The following is a 27,278-nucleotide window of genomic DNA, read 5'->3' on the forward strand; positions in this document are numbered from 1 at the left end:
GCATTAAAGAAATGTTATTGTAACAAACGACATGAAACGTCATAAAATTATGTGACATTTCAATATGTAAATATAGAGCATCAGCTGCTTTTTCTTGTGTTTGTTATGCCAAATACATTTTTTTCACTGTCTGCATATAGCAAATAGAAAATAATATATAAAAATGTATAAGCAAAACCTAGCACAGAAGTACATCATATATTACACATCTATTGTTGGCTATGGCTTGCTTTTATTTGAAACTGTGCCACAATTAAAATAATTATGCTTTTGAAAGAAACATTTAACTTCTGCATGCAGTTAAGTTTCCGAAATCAATCTTATTGACAATTTTGTTGTGAATGTAACTTAATTTTGTTTCCATAGAAATGTTTGCATGAAATTGTTTTTTTTTGTTTTGTTTACACTACCATTTTGTGTTATGAAATTTGTACATGAATTTTTATGAACATTTTTACATGCATTTTATACAAGACATGCCAATTGCTGCTCACGTAAAATATCGCCTCAGCTATTGTAGCACGCACGCTCAACGCGTCGAACTGCCAATTTGTGCGCAACAAGTCCTTAATGAGTTTAGTTTGTGGTTATGTTAATTAATTAATTTATTTTTGTATATATAAAAGTCCTTTGTTTTAAGCATTGCTGGCGAACTGTTTGGTTCTTACCGCAAATGCTTGCGTTGCACGTTTTGCTTTTGTTTCTTTGCATGTGTTGTGTGTGAGTGTGTGTTGTTTGTGTGTTTATATGCTTGCATTTGCTAATAAATAACAAACGAAAAGCTACTAAAATGCCTACGGTTCAAAAAATTGTTGCAGCAACACGCTTAATAAATTGAAGCGCCTTTTTTCACACACATACGCCTATAATTAAGCGCTGCCACCAGCCTTGCTACGTTGGCTCTTTTATGACAACGAGCAGTGGCACGCGTGTGCTGCACTTGTGTGTTTGCCAGCGTGTTTATATGACGGCACGCTGCTAAGAAATTACTTTTTTTTTAATATACATATAGTAAAATGTTTTTAAAACTAAACTTATTTTCATGTTATCTCTTTTGTGTTTTTTTTCTCTTATACAAAAATTTCAGCACTTTCTTGTATGTATTATTTACGCCTTTTACTTTTTATGTTTTTATGATTCAATTGTGTGTGTGTTCTCTTCGTATGATTTCATTCTTTGTTTTCTTTTTCACATAGTTATAACCGTTAGATGCGCCGTTGCATTTAAGAAAGTTTGTGTGCAACGAAATTCTTAAACGAACGCTTTTCTTTTTATAAGCCTTTAATTAAATTTTCTTTTTATAAAACTTCAAATTTTTCAGTTTTTCATAAAATATTTTTGCATGTGTGCTAGTACACTTTTTCTTTTATTTTTTCGCGCGTGTTTAAATGTTTACAAATCAAGTTTTATTTAGCATTTAGCTTAACGATTTTGTTGCCTTTTGATAGCGTTTATGTACGCCTCTTAAATCGAGCGCTATATATATATAGCTTTATGTTTATTTGGCCTTAGTTATGCTTTTCACACTTACGAAACGTTTTAAGCTTTCAATATATTATAAAAATACGAGCTGCATAGCTAACGCAATGCTCTTTTTTACTCTTTTTTTACTCAACGAGATTCTTGTGTTTAATCTTACTGGTTTTTTTGCAATTACCGACCGTTTAAACTGTTATTTTTCAATACGAAATACTTTTTCATTTCGCTTCTGCTTTGTTGCACTCTAAAGAGCGTGTGTGTGTGTGGTTTTTGAAAAATTTAAAATCTAAATAAAATCGCGAAAAACACAGCATATCTTAAAACTAAGTTACACATTCAAATTATAATAAATTTCTGCTTTATGCTCTATAATGCTGCTACTTATTGCTATAAACTAATAAAACTGTGTGCCTTCAGCATGACGCTCCAACATATTTCTTTCGAAATTCCGCTACACTTGTACAGCAAGCATTCAGTACATTGCTTTATTTAACATACAAAGCGCGCTTTACAACGCTACACCGTTAGCGGTGGGTGGACCAATGGGTCCCAGGCCGCTATTGACGGCAGTCACCACAGAGGTAGCGCTGCTGCTGTTAGTCGAGACGGTGCATGATGATGCTGCTGGCGATGTCTGACCCACCGGTGTGACATTAATGCCATTCTCTTGTATCATTATGGGTGTGCCGACTGTGAGGCCGGTAGTCACGCTGCTTGTGGGCGTGGTAATGGTTAGGCCAGACGCTGTGCTGCAAGCCGATGTTGTTAAGGGTGCGATGCTGGTAGCGACGATTGACGAGCTTGCGGCTGTTGTTGTTATCGGATTGGCTGTCTTCATGAAATACTTTTCCAGCTTGGCATTGATGTGCTTGCCATAGGTGTACTTGCGTAATGCGGCCATATGTGGGCGTATCTTATTCATGAGTTTCTTAAGTTGTGTCGGCTCCGAGACATCGATCATTTTCTGTACCACATAGTTGGCATACTGATCCTTCATCATGACGTGCAAAGCACTAGAGGGGGGGAAAGCAAATGTTTTAGCATAAGAAAATATGACATAAAAACAAACATATTAATTGTTTTTAACAATTTGACAATTAAACTGTAACGTAGTGACAATATCATTACTGATGTTAAAGTGAATTTCGTGTCTTACTTGTCATTGAATGTGCACACTTCATCGATAAGTCCGGTGCGCTCACCGCGTGTGGCATGTGTAACACACTTCTCCACAACATTCGAGGCGAATTTATGCTGCGACAATACCAAAACCTTTCCACGCACGCTGGCGATCAGTATTGACTTGTCCTCGGGTTTGCCGTGTTCTACAATGGAAAAAACACAACCAACATAAATCTTTGATAAATCTCTTTGCTACAACACCATACTCACCCAACACATGTTGTATAACATAGTTGCCATATTGATCCTGTATCAGCTGCTCGGTGTGCTCATGCAATTCATCGAGTATTGGCTGCGTCTGCTCGGCAGTACAATGCTCCAATATGCGTTGTATGACACGACAGCCATATGGATGTGTGCTTAGTGTGTATATTTGTCCCTTGAATGCATTTATGACGAACTGCAGCGCCGATGGATCAACGCATTCGATACATTTTTGTACCACATGATTACCATTTTGGTCCTTGACACATTTCAAAACATTGCCATCCAATTCGCGCACAATCTCTTGCTGCTGCTCGGCGGAGATGCTCTCCAGCGCCTTTTGTATGACACGACAACCATACATTTGCAAAGCTAGTTGCAAAACATGCCCCTTCACTTGCATACCCAATGTATTCTTCTGTTCTGGTGTGCCGAACTCGAAGAACTTCTGTATGACATAGTTACCAAAAACGTCGGTCATCAAGCTAAAAGCTGAACCTAATATCTCGCTGAACACCAATTGTTTCTCTGCAGCTGTGGCGCGTTCCAATTTCTGTTGTATAAAGCGTGAACCATGCTGATCCTGTGAGAACTCGACAATGTGATTAGCCAAATCGCGTAACTGCAAATTTGGATAGCGTTGATTACGGAAGTCTTCGAGTAGACGTGAACGTCCCGGTTGCAGTGGGCCAGCTACTGCAGCGGCAGCGGCGGCGGCTGCAGCAGCAACAGCTGCAGATGCACTGAGGCCAGCGGCAGTAGCAGCTGCATGACGTGAGGAAGCAGCGGCGGCGGCTGCAGCTGCGGCAGCAGCAGGACCACCCGGCATAGCCAGTTTTGAGAAGAGTGAACTACTTGAACTGAACATACTACTAGCCGCAGCGGCGACTTGTTGTGCAACGGCGGATGGTGGCAGGCCAACAGCACCAACTGCCATTTGCTGGCGATATTTGGTTTCGGCGCCAGGTGCACGATTTGTAACAAGGCATGATTGCGGCGGTGGTGGTGTAATGGCCGTGCCGATCGGACTAGCCGAGGCGGTGGCGCCCAATGTACCATAACTGTTGGTCACAGCGGCGGGCCATTTGCCGCGTGCGGCGGCGGCAGCGGCGGCTGCAGCAGCAGCGGCTTGTAGTGTGCTGGTGCTGCTGTTATTGTAATCAACTGCCGATGGGCTGAAGGCGGATGTATTGCGATCAAACGAATCGCGGCGACCGGTCAGCGAGTTGGTGTTCAAGGCGAGTCCTGCGCGTATGAAAGAAAAGGAAGGAAATGAAGAAAACAATGAGCAAATTTGTTATATGTAAATAGTATATGTACAGTAAATTTTAAGCTAACCTTAGTGTTTGTACATTAATATTATATATGTATATATGTATGTATGGCGGTGAGCAAGATTCAGCTTAAAATTATTTAAAATCCGAAAACCAAAAAAGTTTATTGTTATAATAGATACCACAGTGTGCAAAAAGTAGTAAGATTTTTTATATTCCATCGGTGCCTAGGCAGACTCCGGACGTGCCGACTAGATATGATGGATGGTGTTAAATCGGTCAAAGAAGATGGAAGCCAAAGCTACATCCTCCAGAGCAATAAGGCGGCAGAGGATATTCTGCACGCGCGTTTCGGGAAGATGGCGTGGTGCGTTGGCCTTAAGAAGCGCCACCCCGCGCACGCCAACAAAAACAAGTTGGAGAAGGGTGAAGTGGAAAAGTATCTCGGCATAGAAGAAATCATGGCGACTTCACTTGTCCTACAGGAGGTAAAGGAAAGAACTCAGTCAGTATTCTGATGGTCCAAAACCAATACCTGAGAGTACACCAAATGAACTTCCACAACAGTAAGATCGCCTTTTCCGAGCTTCTTCTCAATTTAGAGAAGGGCGGCTACGACGTGGCTTTAGTCCAGGAACCATGGATTGCATCGGGTAACGCGGTCGCTGGGCTAAAGGCTCAATACTACATAACATACACCCCGAGCGTAATCAAAAAGGTAAGAACAGCGATATTAATGAAGAAAAGTCTAAAATCCCATATTGACTCCAGTTTTTCCACAGCTGACCTGACGTTATTGGCAGTGAAGGGTGCCAAGGATGAGTCTTTACACCTTGCATTCTGCTATATGACACACGAATGCGAAGCGCCAATGCCAAAGCTCCAAAGACTGGCGGCTACAGCAGACGTTGGTGGTAGGCGCTGTTGCATAGGCGTAAGCATCGAGATAAAGCGTTTTTATCACTTACAAATTCAACCACGCTCCCTCCCATACTCTTTCTGACCTCGGATCGGCCGTAAATTATTTTTCCTTTTTTTCTGTCATTTCGTCTTTCGTTTCAATGATTTCTCTTGCTTTCAAAAATTGTTTTTCCTGCTTTATGTTGGTAGGAAATTATTTCAATATTAAAACCTGCAATGGCAATCAACGACCAGCCAACCAGCATATTCCCATAAATTAAATCTCAAAGGATGCATCAACGTGCACTTATAAATTTATACACACACATACATACATGCATAGACAAACGAGAATGTCAAACTATTAGACCGGAAAGCCGATAACTAATAATATATTTATTCGAAACGCTTTATTGTGTACTTCGGAGCGGATATTATTAGACATAAGTGGATAATTTATTATACACACATACATATTTAAGCTAACACTGCGGTTTCGCTCAAAGAACTCAGATGGAAATTTGAACATGAAAATTACTGAAATATCTACATGCTATATACATATAACATAAGATTAATTTATGTTTATAAGTATGTCAGCATTCACTCGTTTGTGGCAAATTCTCAAGCAGCTGCTCAGGCACATATGTAGATAGCAGCAGATTGTATAAATATATACATACATACATACATATGTATAAAACTTATTTGAGTTAGTGTATAAATTAATAACACTTATAAAATATTTATGCTGGACTTGTAATGAATTTAGCTTATAAACATTAAAGAGCATGAAACTACATAGAATAATGTGATATTTCAAATGGAAGGCATATCCGCGTATGAATGATAGAGAATGAGAAATGATATCCACATAATTGAAGACATTTACTTTCAGAACCAATAATTAAAAAAAAAAATCCAATCATAGGAAATTATTTTTTGCATGCTTCAGCTTTTTTTTATATTTTTTATTTTTATTTTTTATTTTTTTTATAATCTTCCAGCTCATTGACAGACATCTCATAAGTCACTAGTAATATATTAAAATAATAACTGTAAAAAAAAAACTACAACGTTGTGCACTTCTAAAGCGCCAATGCTTAATTAAGCAATCGATTTAGCGCGTTTATGAGAGCGTAACGCAAGCTGTCAATAACAGACAGACACTAGCTCTCTCTGCAGTGAAAAATAAGGTGATCAAAGAGGGGATTTATATATTTTTTATACATATGCGTTAGGGTGTTCATTATTTCCAAGTTGAACTGGTTTGCATACAAACCTGAAACTTCAGTTTTTGCTGTAAAAACCAGCTCCAATGAAACCAAACACTTTATTTTCATTTTAAATTGTGAATGGAAAATTTTACTTTTCCTCAATATTGAATATGTTTTTTTTTTTAAATTTTACAATCAATTTTTTAACTACACGACTGCGGAAAAGCCATTTTTTAATACAAATATTTCCGCTCTACAAAAAAGCTCTTATTGATTTTTTCCTTAAAAATACTCTTTTAAAAGTTATACGCCGTTAAACTTAGTATGCATCAAATGTACTGTGCATTCGTACAAGAGCCTTAGAGATGCTGTATTGCTCATACGACACGGTGTACTGTATGAATGCTCAGTCACCAGCCTCTATGTAGGCATATTTATGCACAACTTTAACTGCGTATAAATGTAAAGTGATTTATATAAAAAAAGTTCTTGGTGCTCGAATATAAATGTTTCAAGGTTGTAGCTTGTCACCCTAATATACCATATATATAGTAGTCGAAAAAGCCTTTTCGTATTTTGTTAGTGGATGTCGTTACAGTCGTATATCTCCAGTGCTACCAATCACATTGTGTCATACAGTCATATAGCGTTGGAAAGGTGAGATTTTAGGCTTCATTTAACGAAAAAAAAAAAAATTAAATTCGGGGAAGTTGAAAAAAAGTTACAGCTGTTCAAAAATGAGTGAAAATAATAAAGAAATTCGCTATATTTTGAAATTTTTGTAAAAAAAGGTGGAAGAATACCACGCCAGCCACTTCGTGTACTTCGCTTCGTGTAATATAACAATGGTTGGTTCGCTTCCCTTCTGGAGATTTCTATTTACACTGATGGAATAATGTCTCTGGCGGAAAAATGGCAAAAAGTTGTTGACCAAAATTATACATATTTGTTTATTTATTACTATAAATATAAAAAATAAGTAAAAATTTGATTAGGAATACGAAAAGACTTTTTCGACTACCCAATATATAGGCCTTTTTATAGAAATGCGCGTATTTATGTATGCAGTGCTGCATTTTATGATGTCAACTGACGACAAATCATAAAGTTTACGCTGTGCAGGAGGAGCAAATACTACCCATCAAGGCAGTAGATTGAGTGTCACGTCGCATGAATGCATTTAAAGGGAATTATTCATGCAATTTGCGATATGCGCACTTTCGGTAGCGTGAGTGTAGCGAGAGGCTGAGACTATACTCCTCAACATAAACAAGCAAGTGTAGTCGAATAGGCTAACGGAGCATATATACGAGTATGTACTATATATAGTTAAAGTCTAAAGGTAGATGAGAGAAGGTGAAGGTTGTAGAAGCTCAAAGTGTCGCTTGTGTCAGAACAATTAGAGCCAAGTGCGCAGGCATATGCATATGCACAGTGCACTCTTCACCCGTCACCCTTAACGGGTAGGCATGGATGTAGCAGGGGAATAGTTATGTGCGCATAGAAGTGCAGCACAAGCAGCAGATGGAGCAGATGGCAGGCAACAGGCTGCTATGAGGATGCCAGACATATGTTTAAATAACTATAAGACGCACGTTCTGGTATTTACATTGCAATGCTTGGGAGTTGCAATTGCTTGTTGCTGTTATGGTAATTGTCCATGTAACTTCGGGTATCATTGCTGTTGTGCGGTGTGTTGGTAGCAGCTTTGGATGCAATTGCAGTTGTGAATTGCAAAAACAAAAAAAAAAAATGAGGAAAATTGCATGTGAGTAAGAAAATAAGTCAAGTGAATGTTGGCCTATGCGTTGCAGGCGTGACAAGAGCAGTAGCCAACCGCTCATGTGCTGCATTATCTAGCAATGTGTTGCAGCCGAAGTAGCTGTGTGTTAGCGCAACAAGGAATGCGCAAAGCAAATATTAACAGATGAACAACTGTACACGCATAAAACCAGAGAAATAGGGTTATTGGAGGTAGACGATGGTCGTGACGGTAAATAGCAATGGCATACACGGGTATACGCTGTAGAAGAATTTATTTTTTTTTTGTGTTCGAAAATATACTAAATTATAAGTAAGCTATTGCCAATTGCAGACAATGTGTAAACAACGCATATATTCTCTCAGAAAGACAAAAAAATTGGTATTGTGGACTATTCATAATATTATGTATAAGAATTAGAGATAATTTGAAAAAAAAGCATACCTTTATTGTAATGATTATGATTATGAATAAAATAAAAACAAGAAAAATACTATACATACTATAATACCCTACACAGCTGCATTTTTTATATAGTATAAGAAGATCTTTATCTTGATTTTGATCAGTTAGTTTGTATGGCAGCTATATGCTATAGTACTCCGATCTGAACAACTTATTTAGATATTATAGAGATACTTTGCACAATAATGCATGCCAAATTTCGTGATGATATCTCAACAAATAGAATAGTATTTCATACAAGGATATGATTTTGATCAGTCAATTTGTATGGGAGCTATAAGCTACAGTGGTGCGATCTGAACTATTTCTTCAGATATTATAAATATACTTTGCACAATAATGCATGCCAAATTTCGTGATGATATCTCAACAAATCGAAACGATTTTCATATAAGGATATGATTTTGATCAGTCAATTTGTATGGCAGCTACATGTTATAGTGGTCCGATCTGAACAATTTCTTCGAATATTGCATAAATGCCTTAAACACTAAACCATACCAAATTTCGTGAAGATATCTCGTCAAATGACAAAGTTTTCCATACAAGTACTTGAATCCGAACGTTCAGTTTATATGACAGCTATATGTTATCGTGGTCTGATAACAGCGGTAGCTACAAATGAGCAGCGTCTTGGTGAGAAAAGGACGTGTGAAAAATTTCTGGTCGATATCTCAGACATTAAGGGATTATTTCATTTATATACATATATATAGACGGGATGGCAAAATCGACTCAGCGCGTCATGCTGATGAATTATATATGTATATGTGTTCTAGCGTCTCCGACTTTTCCTTTTGGTTAGTATTTGAATTGTAGGAAGTTTTATACACACATTTTCATGCATTTGCATCAAAGTGCCACCAATGAGCATAAAGTTGAGTGAGATAACGACAAAAATGTTGCTGCTGTGACGTTGTCATGTCAAGGTTATGCCGTTTAATACAGTTAAGTAGGTGTCAAAATGTTACCTCAGCTTTTCACACACACTCACACAAACATTTAATAGTTATCATATATATATCCATGTGTGTGTGCAACAAAAAGGACCCGACAGCATTTTTCAACCGAAGGAATATAACCGACAAGAAGGTACAAACTCGATGAGAAGGTTATGTGGCATTGCCAACTAATAGCAGCAGCACCGCAAGGATGCAAGTGCCTACACATCAACAAAAACAACAAAAAGACAGCTACAGCTACACAGTCATTAGAACAACAGAGACAAACGGACAAGCTGACAAACAAGCAGCAAGCTTTTGGACAACAAGTCATAAGCCATTGTCGAAAAAGCACTTTGTACACAGTTAATAACCTGCACATACAGTTACACGAACATATGCGTGTCGTTTTTGCACCTATGTATGGAGGCGCATCTAGAGGTATAAAAATGTTTGTATGCGAGTTTGTTAACGCCATTGTTTGCATTTCACACACATACATACATGCATACAAATATACGAAGGTATCATATAGACTTTGTTCAACATCCTCATTTGCTGTGCATTGTCGCCTGTGCAACACTGGGAGCGACAACAACAACATTTTAAAAGAGATTGCTACGTGCTGTTTACCTTCCACACATACATCTACATTGTTTTTGTTATTTTTGTAACAAGCAGCAATTACATTTGCTCATATACTATATGTACTTCAAGGGACATGTGTGTGAGCGTGGCTCATTGTCAAGTAATGGCAGTAGCGGCGGGCGGTTTGTAGATGGAAAATCGATGCAATATTGAAATGTCACGTATACGCCCCCTCCCCTGCTAGGTGTGTGGCGGTGTGGTGCTTGCAGGTGTGTGCCCATGCTATGCAACAACAAGTTGATTTAAATAATAGCACAAACAACTGGGGACACCACACAACAAATGAGTTGCAACTACAACAACAACTCAGGTATAAAAGGGGCTACATTTGACACGATACTAAGTACACAAAAGTCCACAATTGATGAGCCTTTTGTGGCGCATGTCCTTGTGCAGCTATTTGTGTGCCACATGTATTTGCACATACACACACACATTCAAATGTGATATATTGTAAATATGTTTAGTGTGAGTGTTTAGCTGTTTGTATTGTTTTAATGTGTGCCTTTGTCAGCTTTTGTTAATCAATAGAGGTCGGTCGATTGTTCTACTGCTATCCAATTAAAAGAAGGTTTTGCATTAAATGTATAAGGTTTTTTAATTGTACAATACAGTTATAATAAATAAAAGCTACAAAAATTTGTTACTTCGCCTGCATCGGAGCTATAATACTTGCACATGTGCATTTCTTGTGGCATAAACACGATTTTAATCAGCCAGTTTATGTAATAGTAGTCCTACCTAAACAAATTCTTCGGAGCTTAAAGCGTTTTATTGAACAATAATCCAAGCCAAATCTTGTAAAGATATCTTATCAAATGAAAAAGTTTTCCATACAAGTACTTGCTTTTGATCGATCAGTTTGTATGGCAGCTATATGTTATAGTAGTCCTATCTAAACAAATTCTTCTGAGTTTAAAGCCTTGCTTCAAAAAATAATCCAAGCCAAATCTTGTAAAGATATCTTATCAAATGAAAAAGTTTTCCATACAAGTACTTGCTTTTGATCGTTCAGTTTGTATGACAGCTATATGTTATAGTATCTAAATCTAAACAAATTCTTCGGAGTTTAAAGTCTTGCTTTGAAAAATAATCCATGCCAAATTTTGTGAAAATATCTTGTCAAATAAAAAAGTTTTCTATACAAGGGCTTCGATTTCAGCAGTTTCTAATGTTAAGCATTTAATTACTAAGATTTCACTTCTCTGAACGTGTGGTAAAAATAGAAAACGAACAATTTACCTAAATTCGTGCAAATTTCATGGCCACAATTAATTCAGATGCGTTTTTTGCGCCAAGTTCTATTCAAGCGCATCTAAAACTGAAGTAAAAATGCAAGAAAATTTGCTGCACAAATAAATTGAAAGTGATTTTTTTAAAGGTTGTCCTCAATATGTAAGCAAGGCCTAGCGATTGGCAGCGTTGAAAAGCTTATAGCTTTGTGGTTTATGAGTTTTAATATCGGCATTTTTAAAGCATTAATTGTGAAATCGTAGCAAAGCGGAAACCAATAAGTAAAAAAAGAAAAAAAAAAAACAAATCGCTGTAGCACAAATTTTTATGCACAAAATGTACGTATGTATATGCACATTTTTACTTCGGCTTTTGCGCCCACTTGTCAGCGTATCTATGTGTGGGTGATCGCATGCGTGTTGCCCCCAATCCAATTAAAAGCCAAATATTGGCATGCACAACGCACTGATTTATTCCGCATGGATATCAAATGTATAACGGCTTTTTCAAGCATAGCCATTTTTCATTTTTTCTTGCTGTAATTATACGCGAAAATATATTTTGTTTTACCAAACAGAGCATACAGAGCAAATGTGTAATCAATGCTTGGTGGTATCCATCATATGGCGGATTTCACAAAAAATTACCAAATATCATAACGTGATGCGTTTGGATGCATGTGTGGATATGAAAACATGCGCGCATATATGTATGTATGTATATATTATTGCTTGTGTGTAGTGATTGAGTGAATACTTTATAATTTTAATTCTTCCTTCTTTTCAATTTACAGCCGCCAATGGATTTATTAACAAACAAACAATGTATCACGTTGATGCTGCTATCATTCTAGCGGATGAAAACTGTGTGTGTGTGTGTGTGTGCGTGTATGTATCAAAAGTCACGTTTTGGCCACGTTGAGCTTATTATTTTTACATTATTATATCATGGCAGTGTATTATATGCGCATGCCTGCAGGTGCGTTGAAACCCAATTGCCCGTTACGATTAAAGGCGGCTGTTATTCGTTTTTTACTTCGTGAAAATCTTTTTATAATATTAATAACACATACAGTTTATATGTATATATGAGAGCATGTGAGTGTGTAGTGTAAATTCTCCGCTTACTTATTGTTGAGTATTTGCTGACTGCAATATCAACAAATGATGCAAACTTTTATACCCTGAATTTGATGAGATATCATCACGAAATTTGGCATGCAGTATTGTCCAAAGTATCTCTATAATATATGAAGAAATTGTGCAGATCGGACTACTATAGCACATAGCTGCCATACAAACTGACCGATGAAAATCATGTTGTTGTATGAAAAACTTTTTTATTTGTTGAGATATCGTTACGAAATTTGACGTGCCGTATTGACCAAAGATTCTTTACAAAATTTGAAGAAATTGTCCAGATGGCACCAATATAACATATAGCTGCCATACAAATTGACTAACCAAAGACATATCCTTGTATGAACAACTTTTCTATTTGTTGAGATATCATCACGAAATTTGGCATCCATTATTGTCCAAGGTATTTTTACAATATCTGAAGAAAATGCTCAGATCGGTCTACAATAACATATAGCTCCCATACAAATTAACTGATGAAAATCATATCCTTGTATGAAAAACTTTTTTATTTGTTGAGATATCATCACGAAATTTGGCATGCATAATTGTGTAAAGTATCTTTACAATATTTGAAGAAATTGTTCAGATCGAATCAATATAACATATAGCTGCCATACAAACTTACTGATCAAAATGAAGTTCTTTTATGGTAACCTTGGTATTTGTGAAGGGTATTACAGTTTAAGTTTTTTCTTGTACTCAACATACATGCTCATAAATTCATACATAACTTACAACAACCACGTTAACGTTTATTCAATGCGAGTTTAACTTGTTAATCAGCTCCGTAAAAGGAATGTGTGTCAGTTCTAAAGAACAGAAAAAGCTTTTGAAATCAGTTCCAAAGAACTTGAAGAATCAAGCTGCTCAGTAAAAGCTTTTCAAATCAGTTCCAAGGAACTTGAAGAATCAAGCTAATTAGAGGTGATTATACCATATGCATTTCTTCTTTTGTGATCAGAAAACTCCTAAGTGCACACAATGTGCTTTATGAGTGTGAGATATTTTTAACATTTATTATTCAATTCTAGCATTATTAAGCAACAAAACTTCGCGCTCATTATAAGTTGAGTATTGCGCAAGAATGCAAAGTTTTAGCAGCATCCAATAAAGAACGAATATTAACGAAATTTCTTCCAAGAGATGAAACATAACAAGTAGATACTTATCGCACTATCCTCGTAGACATGCCTTATTAACTGTTAATTTTCTACTTTTCAGTGAAGCCTGCGTGATTAATTATGCAATTGTGCAAGCCTTCACTCAAAGCAGTTGATGCAACAATGTTGCGTCTGCAAGGGTAGTATATATATAGTATATACAGTCAATACAATTTGTATATCCATGCACACATATACATACATACATAAATATATGCACATATATTTCGCTTGAAAAATAACGAAAAAAAAACACATGCGAGTATTGAAAACGCAGCAGATCACTCGGATTTCAGTTTTCATCGTTATACTCAGCGAAGTTAAATAAAATTACAGTTCACAAATATGTCCGCGTAAATACTTGAAGTTGGAATTTCTGACCAAAAGCGCATTAAACCTCATTAATTAATTCGCTTTAATTTTTACCTTTTTATTCGTGCATTTATTGCATATTCCTCCAACATTTATTGCGTATGAAGTGTCGATATATTATAGAAAGAATACATCAGTGTCGATTGGCTGTTGGTTTTCCAACTATGTATGTGACTTGAGAGCACGGCAATATGTATGTGGAAACTTCAGTTCTGTATATTCATGTTAACGGCAATTACAAAAAGCTCATAGTATAAAGAAATTATTATTACTATATAATTTTGGATTATCAGTAGCAGATGACAAGATTTTAATATTATATTTTATTCTTATTTAAACAACGTAAAGAAACTTAGTCTGAAATCAATCAAATTATTTTGTTCGTTTTCAGAAGTTTTCTAGATTAATTTACGTGAAGTAGAAATGTCCGTGTATTAATTTTTGTATACTGAAATACATACTAACAAAAAAATGCACACAAAACACAAACGAAAAACAACAAAAACAAGAAAAACAAGAAAAATGTTGAACATTCACAAATAAAACATTTTGCGTTGTTAAATTGTATGGCAGCTATATGCTATAGTGATCCGATCTCAAAAATTTCTGCAAATATTATAGCTTTGTTCTAGAAAATAATTCATTCAAAATTTCGTGAAGAAATGTTGGCAAATAAAAAAGTTTTTATACAAGGACTGGATTCAAGTTAAATAATTTGTATGGCAGCTATATGCTATAGCGATCCGATCTGAAAAATTTCTGCAGATACTGTAGCTTTGTGCTAGAAAATAGTCTATGCTAAATTTCGTGTAGAAATGTTTGCAAATAAAAAAGTTTTTTATACAAGGATTGGATTCAGGTTAAATAATTTGTATGGCAGCTATATGCTATAGTGATCCGATCTGGAAAATTTCTTCAGATATTGTAGTTTTGCTTTAGAAAGTAATTCCTGCCAAATTTCGTAAAGATATGTTTTGAAATAAAAAAAGTTTTTCATACAATGACTGGAATCAGATTACGCAGTTTGTACGGCAGCTCTATGTCATAGTGGTCCGATCACAAAAATTTCTTGAGATATTGTAGCGATGTCTGGGAAAATGATCTGTGCTAAATTTCATGAAGATATCTCGTTTGATTGTTCAGTTTGTATGGCAGCTATATGTTACAGTGGTTCGACATCAGTGGTTTCGACAAATAAGCAGTTTCTTTGGGAGAAAGGGACGTGTGCAAATTTTCAGAACGATATCTCAAAAACTGAAAAAACTGAGTGACTAACACGCGTACGCTGATCATACATTTATATACATACGCTTCCTTCTGCCCCTTCAGGGTATAAAAGAGAGCAAAAATTATAAAGTGAACTTAAAACTAAATTTAATTTTCGTTTTTAGCGTTAATGTTATAACTAAAATAATACAAATTTGCTGTTGTTGTTTATATGCTGTTTTATCACTCTTGTTGTTGCTTTTTTACATTGTATAAATCAATTAAGTTTTAAATGCATTTGCGCATAAATAATAGAGTTGTAAATTTAAGAGCTTTATCGTTAATTGAATTCATTGCTTGCATTGGCATTAAAATACAACTGTAGCATCTAATTTAGCATATAAACGTACGCATGTATGTACACGTCGAAACGGAAAAAAGTATACAAATAATACTGATGCAGCTGCAAAAGCTTCAAATAGCCAGTAATTGCACATTTAATTTGTTTTAATGAAAATTTCAATAAAAATTAATTATAATAAACGGAAAATGCTATTTTTAATAGCTTAAGAAGCTTCCAAATAAAGTGAGATTTATAATAGTATATAGTATACATTCTGACATAAAAATTAAATAAGTAAAATATTAAGTGAAGGATATGTTGCTTCAAAATCGTCAGGTAAGTGTTAGAGAGATGGCAAGAGAGTTCGACAACTCTCGTGAGTCCGTTTGAATGTTTAGGTGAATATTTTGGCGGTTATTTCGGGTACGAAACGCGTTCTTGCTCCACTCGTCACGATAAAGCTGATTTTTTTCAAAAGCAGTACCGTAAACAGGTCTCATTGGACAGCCTCGAACGTGGGAATTCTTATCCCACATTCATGAAAAGCATTATAACTGCCGCTGAGACATGGTTTTTTGAGTTTGACATGCATAGAAGTCAACAATCATCAGAATGGAGGGGAAAAAGCGAGCCGAAACCAAAAAAAAACCACGCTAAAGCCGCTCAAAAAATCAAGCTGATGCTCATTGCTTTGGATATTTGTAGTTTGGTGCATGAATTTGTGCCGGAGGGATTGACGGTCAATAAGGAGTTCTATTTGGCTGTATAGGCGTTGGCCGTGAGAACATCCGTTGAAAACACTCGGAATTGTGGTAGAACAATTCATGAATTTTACACGATGATAATGCAACATCGCATCGAGTCACGATTATGACCGAATTTAAAGCAAAAAAACTCAATAAAACTCAACCAGCAATCAGCCACCGTATTCACCATATTCGACTCTGCGTGATTTTTTCTTGTTCTCTAAACTGAAATTGCCTTTCTGTGGAACTCGTTTCCAGTCGATCGAAGAGATAAAACGAAAATTCATTGAAGGAGCTGAAGGCCAGCCCAAAAGGTGCAAATTAAAAGTGATTCGAGGACTGGAAAAATCTAGTGGGAATTACTTTGAAGGCGACAAAATAAATATTGATGAATAATAATAATAATTTTAATATAAATATAAAAAAAAAAATGAGTTGAAGTTTGATTAGAAATACGAAACGACTTTTTCGACTACCCATTGTTTTGCGTTTTATTTACAATTTGCGCGTACTTTTTTGTCACAATATATGTATATGTATATAGATGAGTGTGGTATATGGATGTGAACATTTAGAAAATGTTTTTTTTTTAAATCGTTCAAAAATTTTGTTAAAATATTTGCCGCAAAATGAACGAACTCAGTGGCATATAACTATGGGCCTGCCCAATTTCGAAATTTATCACATTTACTGAGGCTCAAAATTGTTGTATATATCAGACAGCCCGACATTTCTACATTTCCTTATTAATTTTTATTTAAAATTCATTTTATTATTCAACATTGCTGCTGCTCTTGCTGTTTTAGTAGTGAATTAAGCTGGGCCGCAATTCGAAGTGCGCATACGCATATAACACCAAAAATACACAAAAATTACAAACAAATTACAAAGTATGCTTAAATGTATTTTTACCGCTACATAACGGCATATTAATTAATTTTGTGTTATTTCGTAATTCGGTTGGCGCATATTATATATAAATTTTATATATAAGCGCACACATCTACATACATATATATGTATGTATGTACATATGTATGTATATATATAACTGATTAATGTGATTTTGTAAGTTTAATTGCAATTTGCACCACAAATCAATGTGCTTTTTGCTTCAAATATTAATATGGCAAGTGGTTAAGATCTGCATATTGCAAAACACTAAAATTTCATGAGGAAATTACATAATTGCATATAAGCATATATAATAAATTAGACTATATGCTCAATAAATGCACGCCTACATACATCTGTGCCATAATAAAATGCAATTTTAGCTAAATTTCATTAGCTGCCCACCAAAAAGTTAGCATGCCCTTTAACATTTTGAACGGCATAGCGGCTGCACAACTAATTCACCTCGCTCATAATAGAATTTCCAAATTTAATTCTTAATTGCATTTCAGCAGCAAATGTGGCACAATCAAACATTTAGCTCAGCTCGAGTGCTTGTGGCAATAACAATTAATTTTGGTGCTGACATGCCGTGTGTGTACTTATTAATTATTGGCAGAGGCGAGTCATTGCGGGTGCTGCCGCTGACAGTCGAGGTGTTGTGTTGGCGGTAACTTAATGCTGGCAGATCGAGTATTTGGGTAGTTGATTTCACGGCAATCATATGTTACATACATATATATATGTATATATATATATATATGTATATTATATAATACACATATTTAAAATCATTGTATATATAGCTTATAGATACTTGAAATAGATTAATAAATACTTTTGGATCACTGCTTGCATGTGAGCACATAACTCATACATATGGACAAATGCTAAAATTTCACATTTAAACTGTAACAACTATTCTAACTGTGTTATTGCATTTGGACATGCAGATAATTTCGTGCAATTCATAACACAACACCATAGTAAATTTGAGCGAAATAATAAGAAAATACACTTTTTTCTATACAAGAACATAATGTTCATCGTGCAAATTGTATGGCAGCTTTATGCTATAGTGATAGCGATATGGAAGATTTCTTCACATATTTTATAATTATTTTAGAAAATAATCCCAGCCAAATTTCATGAAGATAACTCGTTAACTAAAAAACTTTTCCCTACAAGAGCTTGATTTTTATTGTTCAGTTTATATGACAGCTATGTGCTATAGTGGTTCGATCTGGAAAATTTCTTCAGATATTGTAAAGATACTTTGGAAAATAATGTGTGCAAAATTTCGTGATAATATCTCAAAAAACAGAATAGTATTTCATACAAAAACATGATTTTGTTCGGTAAGTGAGTTTGGCAGCTATATGCTACAAAGGTCTGATCTGAAAAATTTCTTCAGATATTTTAGCATTGTTGTAGAAAATAATTTCTCCAAAATTTCATGAAGATAACTCGTCAATTAAAAAAGTTTTTCTTACAAGGCAAGTCCATTTTGAGCATTCAATTTATATGGCAGCTATATGCTATAGTGCTCCTATCTGAAAAATTTTTTCAAATGTTCTAACATTGTTATAGAAAATAAGCCCTGCCAAATTTCATGAAGCTAACTCATCAACTAAAAAAGTTTTTCTTACAAGAACCTGATTTGAGCATTCAATTTGTATGGCAGCTATATGCTATAGTGGCCCGATCCGGAAATTTTCCTCAGATAGTGTAGCGTTGTTGCAGAAAATAATCTATGCCAAATTTCCTGCAGATATCTTGGCAAATAACACTGTTTTCAATACAAAAACTGGATTTCAATCGTTCAGTTTATGAGGCGACTATATGCTATTATGGTCCGAAATTCATGCTACCGATAGCCAATTACTAAACGTATGTGTGTAACTGATTATTTTAGTTGTTTACTAACTTTTGTTTTATGTATGCTATAACGGCACAAATGCATTTCTGCACACAAAACTATTAGACACATGCAATTATTTATATACATATGAAAATGTCTGTCTTAGTATTGGCGTTGCAAATAGTAGCAGCCATAAAGTTGCAGATTACTGATTGCTGTTGTTGTCCCAGCAGTTTTGCCTTCAACAATGTTTGCGTGCAAACAAACAATAGTAATTGTAATGTATTTTTAATTGTAAATCATAAACTACCAATAACAGCTGCTGCATGTGAGCTGGTAAAACAGTTCGGATATGAGTAAATGCACGTATGGCTATGTATATACACACACACACACATGCATGTAAGCATGTTTAAACGAGCGGTAAATAACAAAATGGTGAAAGCGATACCAATTAAATAGCAAAAACAAAACTAACTGTAGTTGAACACAATACCGGTGTTAAGTGTGTGTTTGCCGAGGCAAACGGCATATCCTATCATTAACGCTCATTAAACGTAAGATATTCAGGATATGTAATTAAAAGAATTTGTGTAGGCTTGAAAATGTAATTTTCCAATTGTGAGTCGGTGGAAAATACTGCACGTTGTTATACGTAGATTGACATTTATATTTCGGGATTTGGCAACCCTAGTGTTGGAAACTGGCAACTCACAACTTTATCGCAAAGTTTGACATTTTTTATGTTGTACATTAACGGAATATTTTGACATAAGAGCGCTTTTTGTATTGTTTACAGTAACTTAAAATATTCAACTGGGCAAAAAATTGACTTAAATAACGAACATTTTCGTAAAAAAAAACTACTATACTAAGAAAAAATATATATCTGTATATAATTTTAACTGTACGGTAGTTATGTGATGAAAGCATTAACATTAAACATGTATGTACATAATTACAAATATATGGTGATAGGTGTCTATTCAGCATTAAATACGGCAACAATTTTTGATTTTTAGTTAGTTTAAATGCATGTGAGTTTCGCTTACCTCCAACACTCGAACCATTCTGTTGTGAGTACAAGTTCTGTTGTGCCGTCTGCGGTTGAGGCGGATATAGTTGTGGTGGGCCCTGCGGTGGCGGTGGGCCGGCGCGTGTCGCTCCTGGTGGCACCAGCACCGGTGCAGGGCTAACGAGGCGCATCGGTGTGCCTGTACGTGGTCCCATCACCAGCGAACCACTCTGATCGAAAAATGCCGGTATGACCTGGGCACGCGGCGACGTGGCGTATTAACAAGTTTATGTGTTTGTATTGTCAGCGTTGATGGAGATTATGGTGCGTTCAATGAATTATACAGTATTTTTTGGTATTTTTGGTTTTTGTTTTTGTACAGGGTTAGCATATAAATATTTTCGTTTATATTTTGGTATTTGTTGTTGTTTATGAAGGTTATGCGTTTTTATAGAAAATAGAAGAAAAAATATATATACTCATTTAATTGAAGTCAAATTATGTACAAACTCATTATAATGATTAAGCGACATTGCTTATATATTGATATAATTTAATAAAGGCGGTTGCTTTGGTTAAAGCAAAAATTTAATTTTTTTTGGTTTTTGTAAATCGTCATCTAAAATGCAAACCAATGTATCATCAAAATAAATGCAAAGTCGAAAATCGGTGTCAGATATATGTAATAACCAAAATATAACCATTTTATAAGTAATATATAACCATTTCATAACCAGTATATAAGTATTTTATAACCATTTTGTAACCAAAACTCAAATTTTGTTTCAATATGAGTGGATTTTATTATAACGTTTTTCCTTCGCCTGTCAACTTATGAAAAGTGGTGATACGTTATTTTGCATTTTAGTTGACGAAATACTGTTCGCTTGGATTAGTGTGAAATTTTACAAGCCAAAATGCATTCGATTCGTTTGACCAAAAAATTATGTGCAATTGATTGTAGTTCCTTTTTAGACGCGCTTGCTTTACAAAAATATTTTACAATAACAAATGAACATTGTAAAATTACACAATTTGCTTTTTTTCAGCTGTCTTTACAAGAGTACTTTACACTGTAAATGATACAACTTATAATAAAATTGTTTTATTCTTGCTTTCACGACGCACATAAATTACAGCCTGCTTTTTAATTTTTGTTTCTTGTTAGTAATACAAACACATTACTTGGCTACAAGTCTGTACAGAAACATGGTAACGTATTTGATAAATTATTCACCTGATAGGACTGATTCTCAGCGCCCTGTTGCGATGGCGTCAACGGCCGTCGCGGCTGTGTGCCCTGTTGTGGTATGAGATTGCTGGGGTACATGCCCCATTGTACACCGTAATACTGTGGCATTTGTGCAGTTATCAGGCCCATATAGGGTGCGGCATCTTGCCCTGGATTGATGACGTAGGGAGCTGCTTGTTGCGCGGCATAGGCGGCATTCTGTTGTGCGGCCAGAAACTGCTGTGATGCGGCCATTTGCGCCATCTGCTGCGGCTGCATTGTGCCGTTCGGTGCACCAGGTGGCGCAGCCGATGTGGCAGCTGCCGCAGCAGCAGCGGCGGCCGCGGCATTTGTGGCAGCGAGTCCAGGATTCTGTGAGCGGAAAAGTTGCTGCAAAGATAAAGAGGAAGACGGTATAAGTTTAGTGCATAATTTTCATTTATTTATGGTTCGATAATAATGAAAGTTAATTGATAAATCTTTGATGATAAATAATTGTTGTAATTATAAAAACAAAAAAATGTTGAATGAGGTACGATTAATAAGAAATCACAATTTTTTGTTTCGAAGCACGGAGAGATTTTAGCCGCCCTAATGTATGACTATCATTTCCTTACTACGCCATAAACTGTCTTCACTCTAAATTAAGAAATATAGCAAAGCATGGAATTGCTAAAGATATACAACAAAGTTAAGAATATGTAATTTTCAAATCAATTCAATTAAACGCGCAAATTACCGCGAATTATTGATGATATGGAGGCGGAAAACTTTCGTACTTCTACGAAGTACAATGAAAGTAATTCAATATGAATATACTATATACTATACAATCGTTGCCATACACACACATACGCACATACACATATTAATACAAAACAGTGTAAGCAGCCTAAATAACAAACTACATGGCTCAAGGACACGCAAAAGGAATAAGTATACAGTTATGTAATGCCAGGCAACTTCGCATTTGTATTGGCGGCATAATCGCTTGGGTAGAATTATTCAAACTGAATGTGGCATAAAATAACAATCAAACCCAGAAGTGAAATCGAGCGCCGCACCGCGCACCGTAACACTTGGCTGTAGCATATTAATAAGAAATCGAAAGTAACACCAGAGCACGCGGGAAATCATATAATTTTGCGCCTTGAAGTATGCTTGCGAGTAAATATAATAACCATAACAATTTATTAGCAACAGGCAAGCCAGAAGGCGATAAAGAGCACACATACAAATAAACGAAATGAACTGTGCTTAAATTATGTACCGTTAAGTGGCTTAGGTGTGGGAAAATATGAAGTGCTAGTGCTTTAGAGTGTGTGTGTGGTGGCATACTGTGTATGGAAGCATGTGAAAGTTTGCACTAAGAAAAGGGAACTGCAAAATTTTAAACTGCTCATAGTTTATTATAAATACAGAAACATGTCGTTTTGATAAAATTTTCACGGTATCTAAGAAAAAAAAAATTTTTTTTGACTCACCATAATATACATACATACATATATACTACTAAATAATAAAGTACAGCTACGCAAGTACGCAAAATTATAATTGAATTGATATTTCATTGCTAATGATTAACAACTGTTGCCGGCGCTCAGCCAAAGAACTGAGCCGGCCTTAAGAGAGAATTAACTACGCTAGATGGTAATTTCGAGGCAAAATTGAAATTGAATTTGCGAATTCGCAAAAATGCTGCTACTGCTGCTGCCACTGGCATGCTTAGGTCATTTGGTTACATTTCAGCAACAGATGTCACAAAAAGTCATGACCCAAATACAAGCGTAAGTTAAAGGAAATAAAAGATTGTAAGCTTTTCAGAAGAAAAATGAATACAGCCAGCTGAAAGCAAGACAAAGTGGACTAAAGCGAAAATAAACTGAAAAAAAATAGAAATTAGAATTTCATGCTTACGCAAAATACTTGCAACTACATATATACATACATACATATGTATATACAAAAATGCACAAATTTACATATGGATACTTGGTAGGCGAACCTTGAAGAGTTTTCGTAGTAAGAGTCTTTATAATCATTTTGATCGGTAAGTTTGTATGGCAGCTATATGCTAAAATGATGCGATCTGAAGAATATTTTCAAAGATGATAGCGTTGCCTTGGATAATAATCTATGTAAAATTTTGCGAATATATCTTATCACATAAAGAAGCTTTTCATACAAGTACTTGAATTTTATCAATCAATTTGTGTGGCAGCTACATGCTATACTAATCCGATCTGGTAAATTTCTTTAGATATTATAGATTTGCTCCAGAAAATAATCGATGCCAAATTTCATGAAGATATCTCGTTAAATAAAAAAGTTTTCTATGAAAGGACTTGATTTTGACAGGTTAGTTTGTATGGCAGCTATATGCTATATAAGTTCGATTTGCACAATTTCTTCTGAGTTTATTAGTTTGCCTTGGACAACAATATATGCCAAATTTCGTGAAGATATCTTGTCAAATAAAAAAGTTTTCCATACAAGGGCTTGATATTACTCAATCAGTTTGTATTGCAGCTATATGCTATAGTTGTCCAATTTAGACAATTCTTTAAGATATTGTAGCTTTGCTTTGGATAATAATCTATGTAAAGTTTTGTAAAGTTATCTTATCAAATAAAAAAGTTTTCCATACAAGTACTTGATATTGATCGGTCAGTTTGTATGAGAGCTATATGCTATAATGGTGCAATATTGGCGATTCTAACAAATGAGCAGCTTCTTAGAGAGAAAAGTGTGTATTCAAAATTTTAGATCGATTAATCACTTATATATAGTATATACTTTATTGTCTCCGAAGTTTTCTACTGGGTATTACGAGTTTTGTGGCAAGCTTACAATACCAAGTACGCAATAAAAGTATTAAGTCCACGAAACAGACATAGGTAGAGGAAATAGTTATTGTTTATATACCATATGTATGTACGAAAAAAAACGTGTGCAAGTGCTGTGGGTGGCATGCAATTGCATGTTGCAAGCAGTTAACAATTTGCATGCATGCGATGGCAAATATGCTTATTTCTGAACTATTTGCGAAGTTTTCTATTTCCATAGTACAAATAACATGTGTGCCCATGCAATAAATAGCAAATAGCAAGCTGAAGAGATTACCACTTAACTATGCCACATTTCGATTGTATACTCTATATTTTGTATACTACACGCTTCTAATACATTTGCAAATTGCAGCGGTGACTTTACCAACTGAAATTGCTAATAAGCTGAAAACATTACCGGCGTAAATTACACTACGGCGACACTTTAGACTAAAGCTTACAAAGTAAAAGTCGCATTTAAACGTGTAAGCGGCGTGTATATTTTATAAGCACTATGCTCACTTATGCCACTTATAGTACAGCATTTAGTTGGCATTAGTGCTTACAAAGTGTGCGCACACTTTCAACGATTCAGCGCACTGTAAAAGTCTATATGTTGCACTTGTGAGCGCACTTGCAAGCGCGCAAGTTTAAGGACATTTTAACTGCTGTGTGCGCGAACAAGTTTAAATAGCTCTAAACGAGCATTTCAAAGTGCACTTAATCCGCAGCACTCATGCGCATGCTGTATATAACTTGCAAAACAACAACAACAAAAACAGAAGTTGCAATAGCAAAAATTGTATGACAGCTACACATAGTATGTACATATTAAATTAGCTGCTGGTGGTTGGGTAGCAGGTAGCTGACACGTGGCAATCTGAGAAAGGAGGCAAAATAACATTTTTAAAAGTTTAGAGCAACACTTTGCTGCAGATGCTTAACTGCATATATGTATATTTATGTACGCATATGTATATTTATGAACATATGTACATATATGGTATGTATGTATGTATGTAGGTATGTGTAATGAAAATCATAGAAATGGCAATTAACTGCAGTTACAAACTGGAAATTTACCAGCCTCTTGGCTTGCCAGCAATGTCAATGCAAAATGTTGGTTAGCTGTTGCAAGCAACACCTGTCATCAGTCAACTATTGTTTGTTCATTGTCAGCCTCCTGGCCACTACAGCTTGCAATGACAAGCAGAATTATCAATAGTTGACCAGCTTATATAGACCAACAGCTCCGTGTGGCTTAGAAAAGTTGGAAAAATGTCAATCATAAGCATTGCTCACAACATTGCAACATGAAAATCAAATGAACAGTGTTTATAGTCTACAACTTGTTATTGCCTGTGTTCGAAGTCAGCTTCATTAAAACGCTGAAGCAGGCAACTAGACATGTCGATCAGCCGCAGCAGACATGTACATTTCAAAAGCTCAAAGTATGAAAAACAACATTTCAAAAGTGCCTTTCTTTCTACCCCCTTTCGCAATTGCTGCAACAGTTGTTGCTTGCTTGCAACAACAAAACACAATTGTCCCAATTTGCAACACAATTGACATAGTTTGCACAACTGATAGATGAAAAGACAGCTACAGCTGTTTGTATCGAAGAAAACTTGTTTATCACGTTTCATTTAAACAATTTTTTTAGCGCGCACTTTCTTTCATAGAAAATTTCCCACTTAACACACAGGTTTTTATAAAACATTGCAAAGACAATGAGTAAGACAATGTTGCAAGCGGAGCAGCAACGCACATAAATCGCATGGAGCAAAAACAATTATTTTTTGCACCAAAGTAAGGCAATCGAAATCGGACGTGCCATGGCAGGGCAATTCCCAACAAGCGGCGCATTATTCCAACTTGCTTTGAAAATATTGGACTGCAGACCATATTTGTGCGGCGATTTGTGAATTGGAAAGCGAAAAATAAGTGAAAAATATGCATTATTAAGCAAATAATTGCAATGAAACTTGGCCAATTGCAAGCTTATGGCACACGGGCAATAATAGACAAAGAAAATTGTTAAGCATCTTCTTCCATACTCGTTTATAATGAAGATTTTCACTGATGGTATTTAGTTCAACAACTATTTTAGACGAAAAATATTTAAATGTTCTCTCTGCTTTCCCCGGCGGGTACTGCGTCGACTACCCTCAGAGCTGGAGTGTTTCCTCCATTCGGAGAACATGACCTAGCCAGCGTAGCCGCTGTTTCTTATATTTACATACAACGAGAAAAGAGGCTGACGCTGTGAAGCTAATCGTCAATTGGAGGAACGCGCAACGTCCAGGGCATAGCGACTGCCCATGAGATAACCAAGAGGCATTTAATCGTGTCATTCCTTGACACAAGCAACCCCCTTGGACAGAGTACGCAAACAAAAGTAGTGTTGAAACTACAGGGTGCGCTTTTCGCACGATTAGATAGAGCCCCGATCGCAGCTATGCCATCGTACGACAGTGCGGGCTGCCTTAATGGGGTCAAGATCTTTAAATGTTAAGACAATCCCTCACTGCTACGAATAAAGGAAGTAGTTATGAAGCTTCAAAGTCTGTAGGCGGACGGCGTCATAGAAATAGTTGACCGTTTCTGCATTCCGTCCATACTGAAGGCGAAGATACTCAAACCTCGCACAGCAAAACCGGAGCATGCACTGCGGCTCCTCAGAAGACAATATCCTGCTTTGCCGGCGGAAGTTTTGTGGGGTGCTGAAGTTCACCAACTCCGGCAAGGAGGATGGTAGCAAACACTACATCCTCTAAATAAATATGTTAGTCGGCCGAGGATATATTGTACGAAAGATTCTCCTCAAGAAGCCCAACTCGACCAATAACAATGAAAACACACTAAGGAGCGAGAGCTGGAGACGGATCTCGGTATGTCCCACGAAGCATGCACACATCGAAGCTGTAAGACAAAGGTAAGGAAGAGCGCGAGATTTAACTCGTCGAAACCCGTACTTTACAGTGTAGGTTCTTCAAATACACCTTCATAAAAGAAAGGTCCCCTCTGCTGAATTCCTACTCAATTTAGAGCGAAATGGCTACGATTCGGCTTTAGCTCAGCAATCATGGATAGCCCCGAGAAATATGGTATTTGCTAATATGGTCCGCTATAGACGGCAAATGAGCAGCTTCTTGGGAGTAAAGGACACGAGCAG

At 36.0% G+C, this 27,278-nt stretch overlaps 1 protein-coding gene across 1 annotated transcript in view; it reads right to left on the reverse strand.

Annotated features, from left to right (window-relative positions):
- Positions 1-1,364: 1,364 nt before the first annotated feature.
- The window catches only part of LOC120771243 (maternal protein pumilio), a 436,886-nt gene continuing 410,972 nt past the window's right edge, over positions 1,365-27,278 (reverse strand). The window contains exons 6-10 of the mRNA XM_040099163.1: positions 21,282-21,665; positions 20,082-20,298; positions 2,872-4,110; positions 2,636-2,804; positions 1,365-2,492 (exon numbers count right to left, since the gene is read on the reverse strand). Of these exons, the coding sequence (XP_039955097.1) occupies positions 1,988-2,492; positions 2,636-2,804; positions 2,872-4,110; positions 20,082-20,298; positions 21,282-21,665 (2,514 nt within the window). The 3' untranslated portion in view covers positions 1,365-1,987. The remainder of the gene's footprint in view (positions 2,493-2,635; positions 2,805-2,871; positions 4,111-20,081; positions 20,299-21,281; positions 21,666-27,278) is intronic.

Source organism: Bactrocera tryoni, chromosome 1 (genome assembly GCF_016617805.1).
Source record: "Bactrocera tryoni isolate S06 chromosome 1, CSIRO_BtryS06_freeze2, whole genome shotgun sequence".
In the NCBI taxonomy this organism is placed as follows: domain Eukaryota; kingdom Metazoa; phylum Arthropoda; class Insecta; order Diptera; family Tephritidae; genus Bactrocera; species Bactrocera tryoni.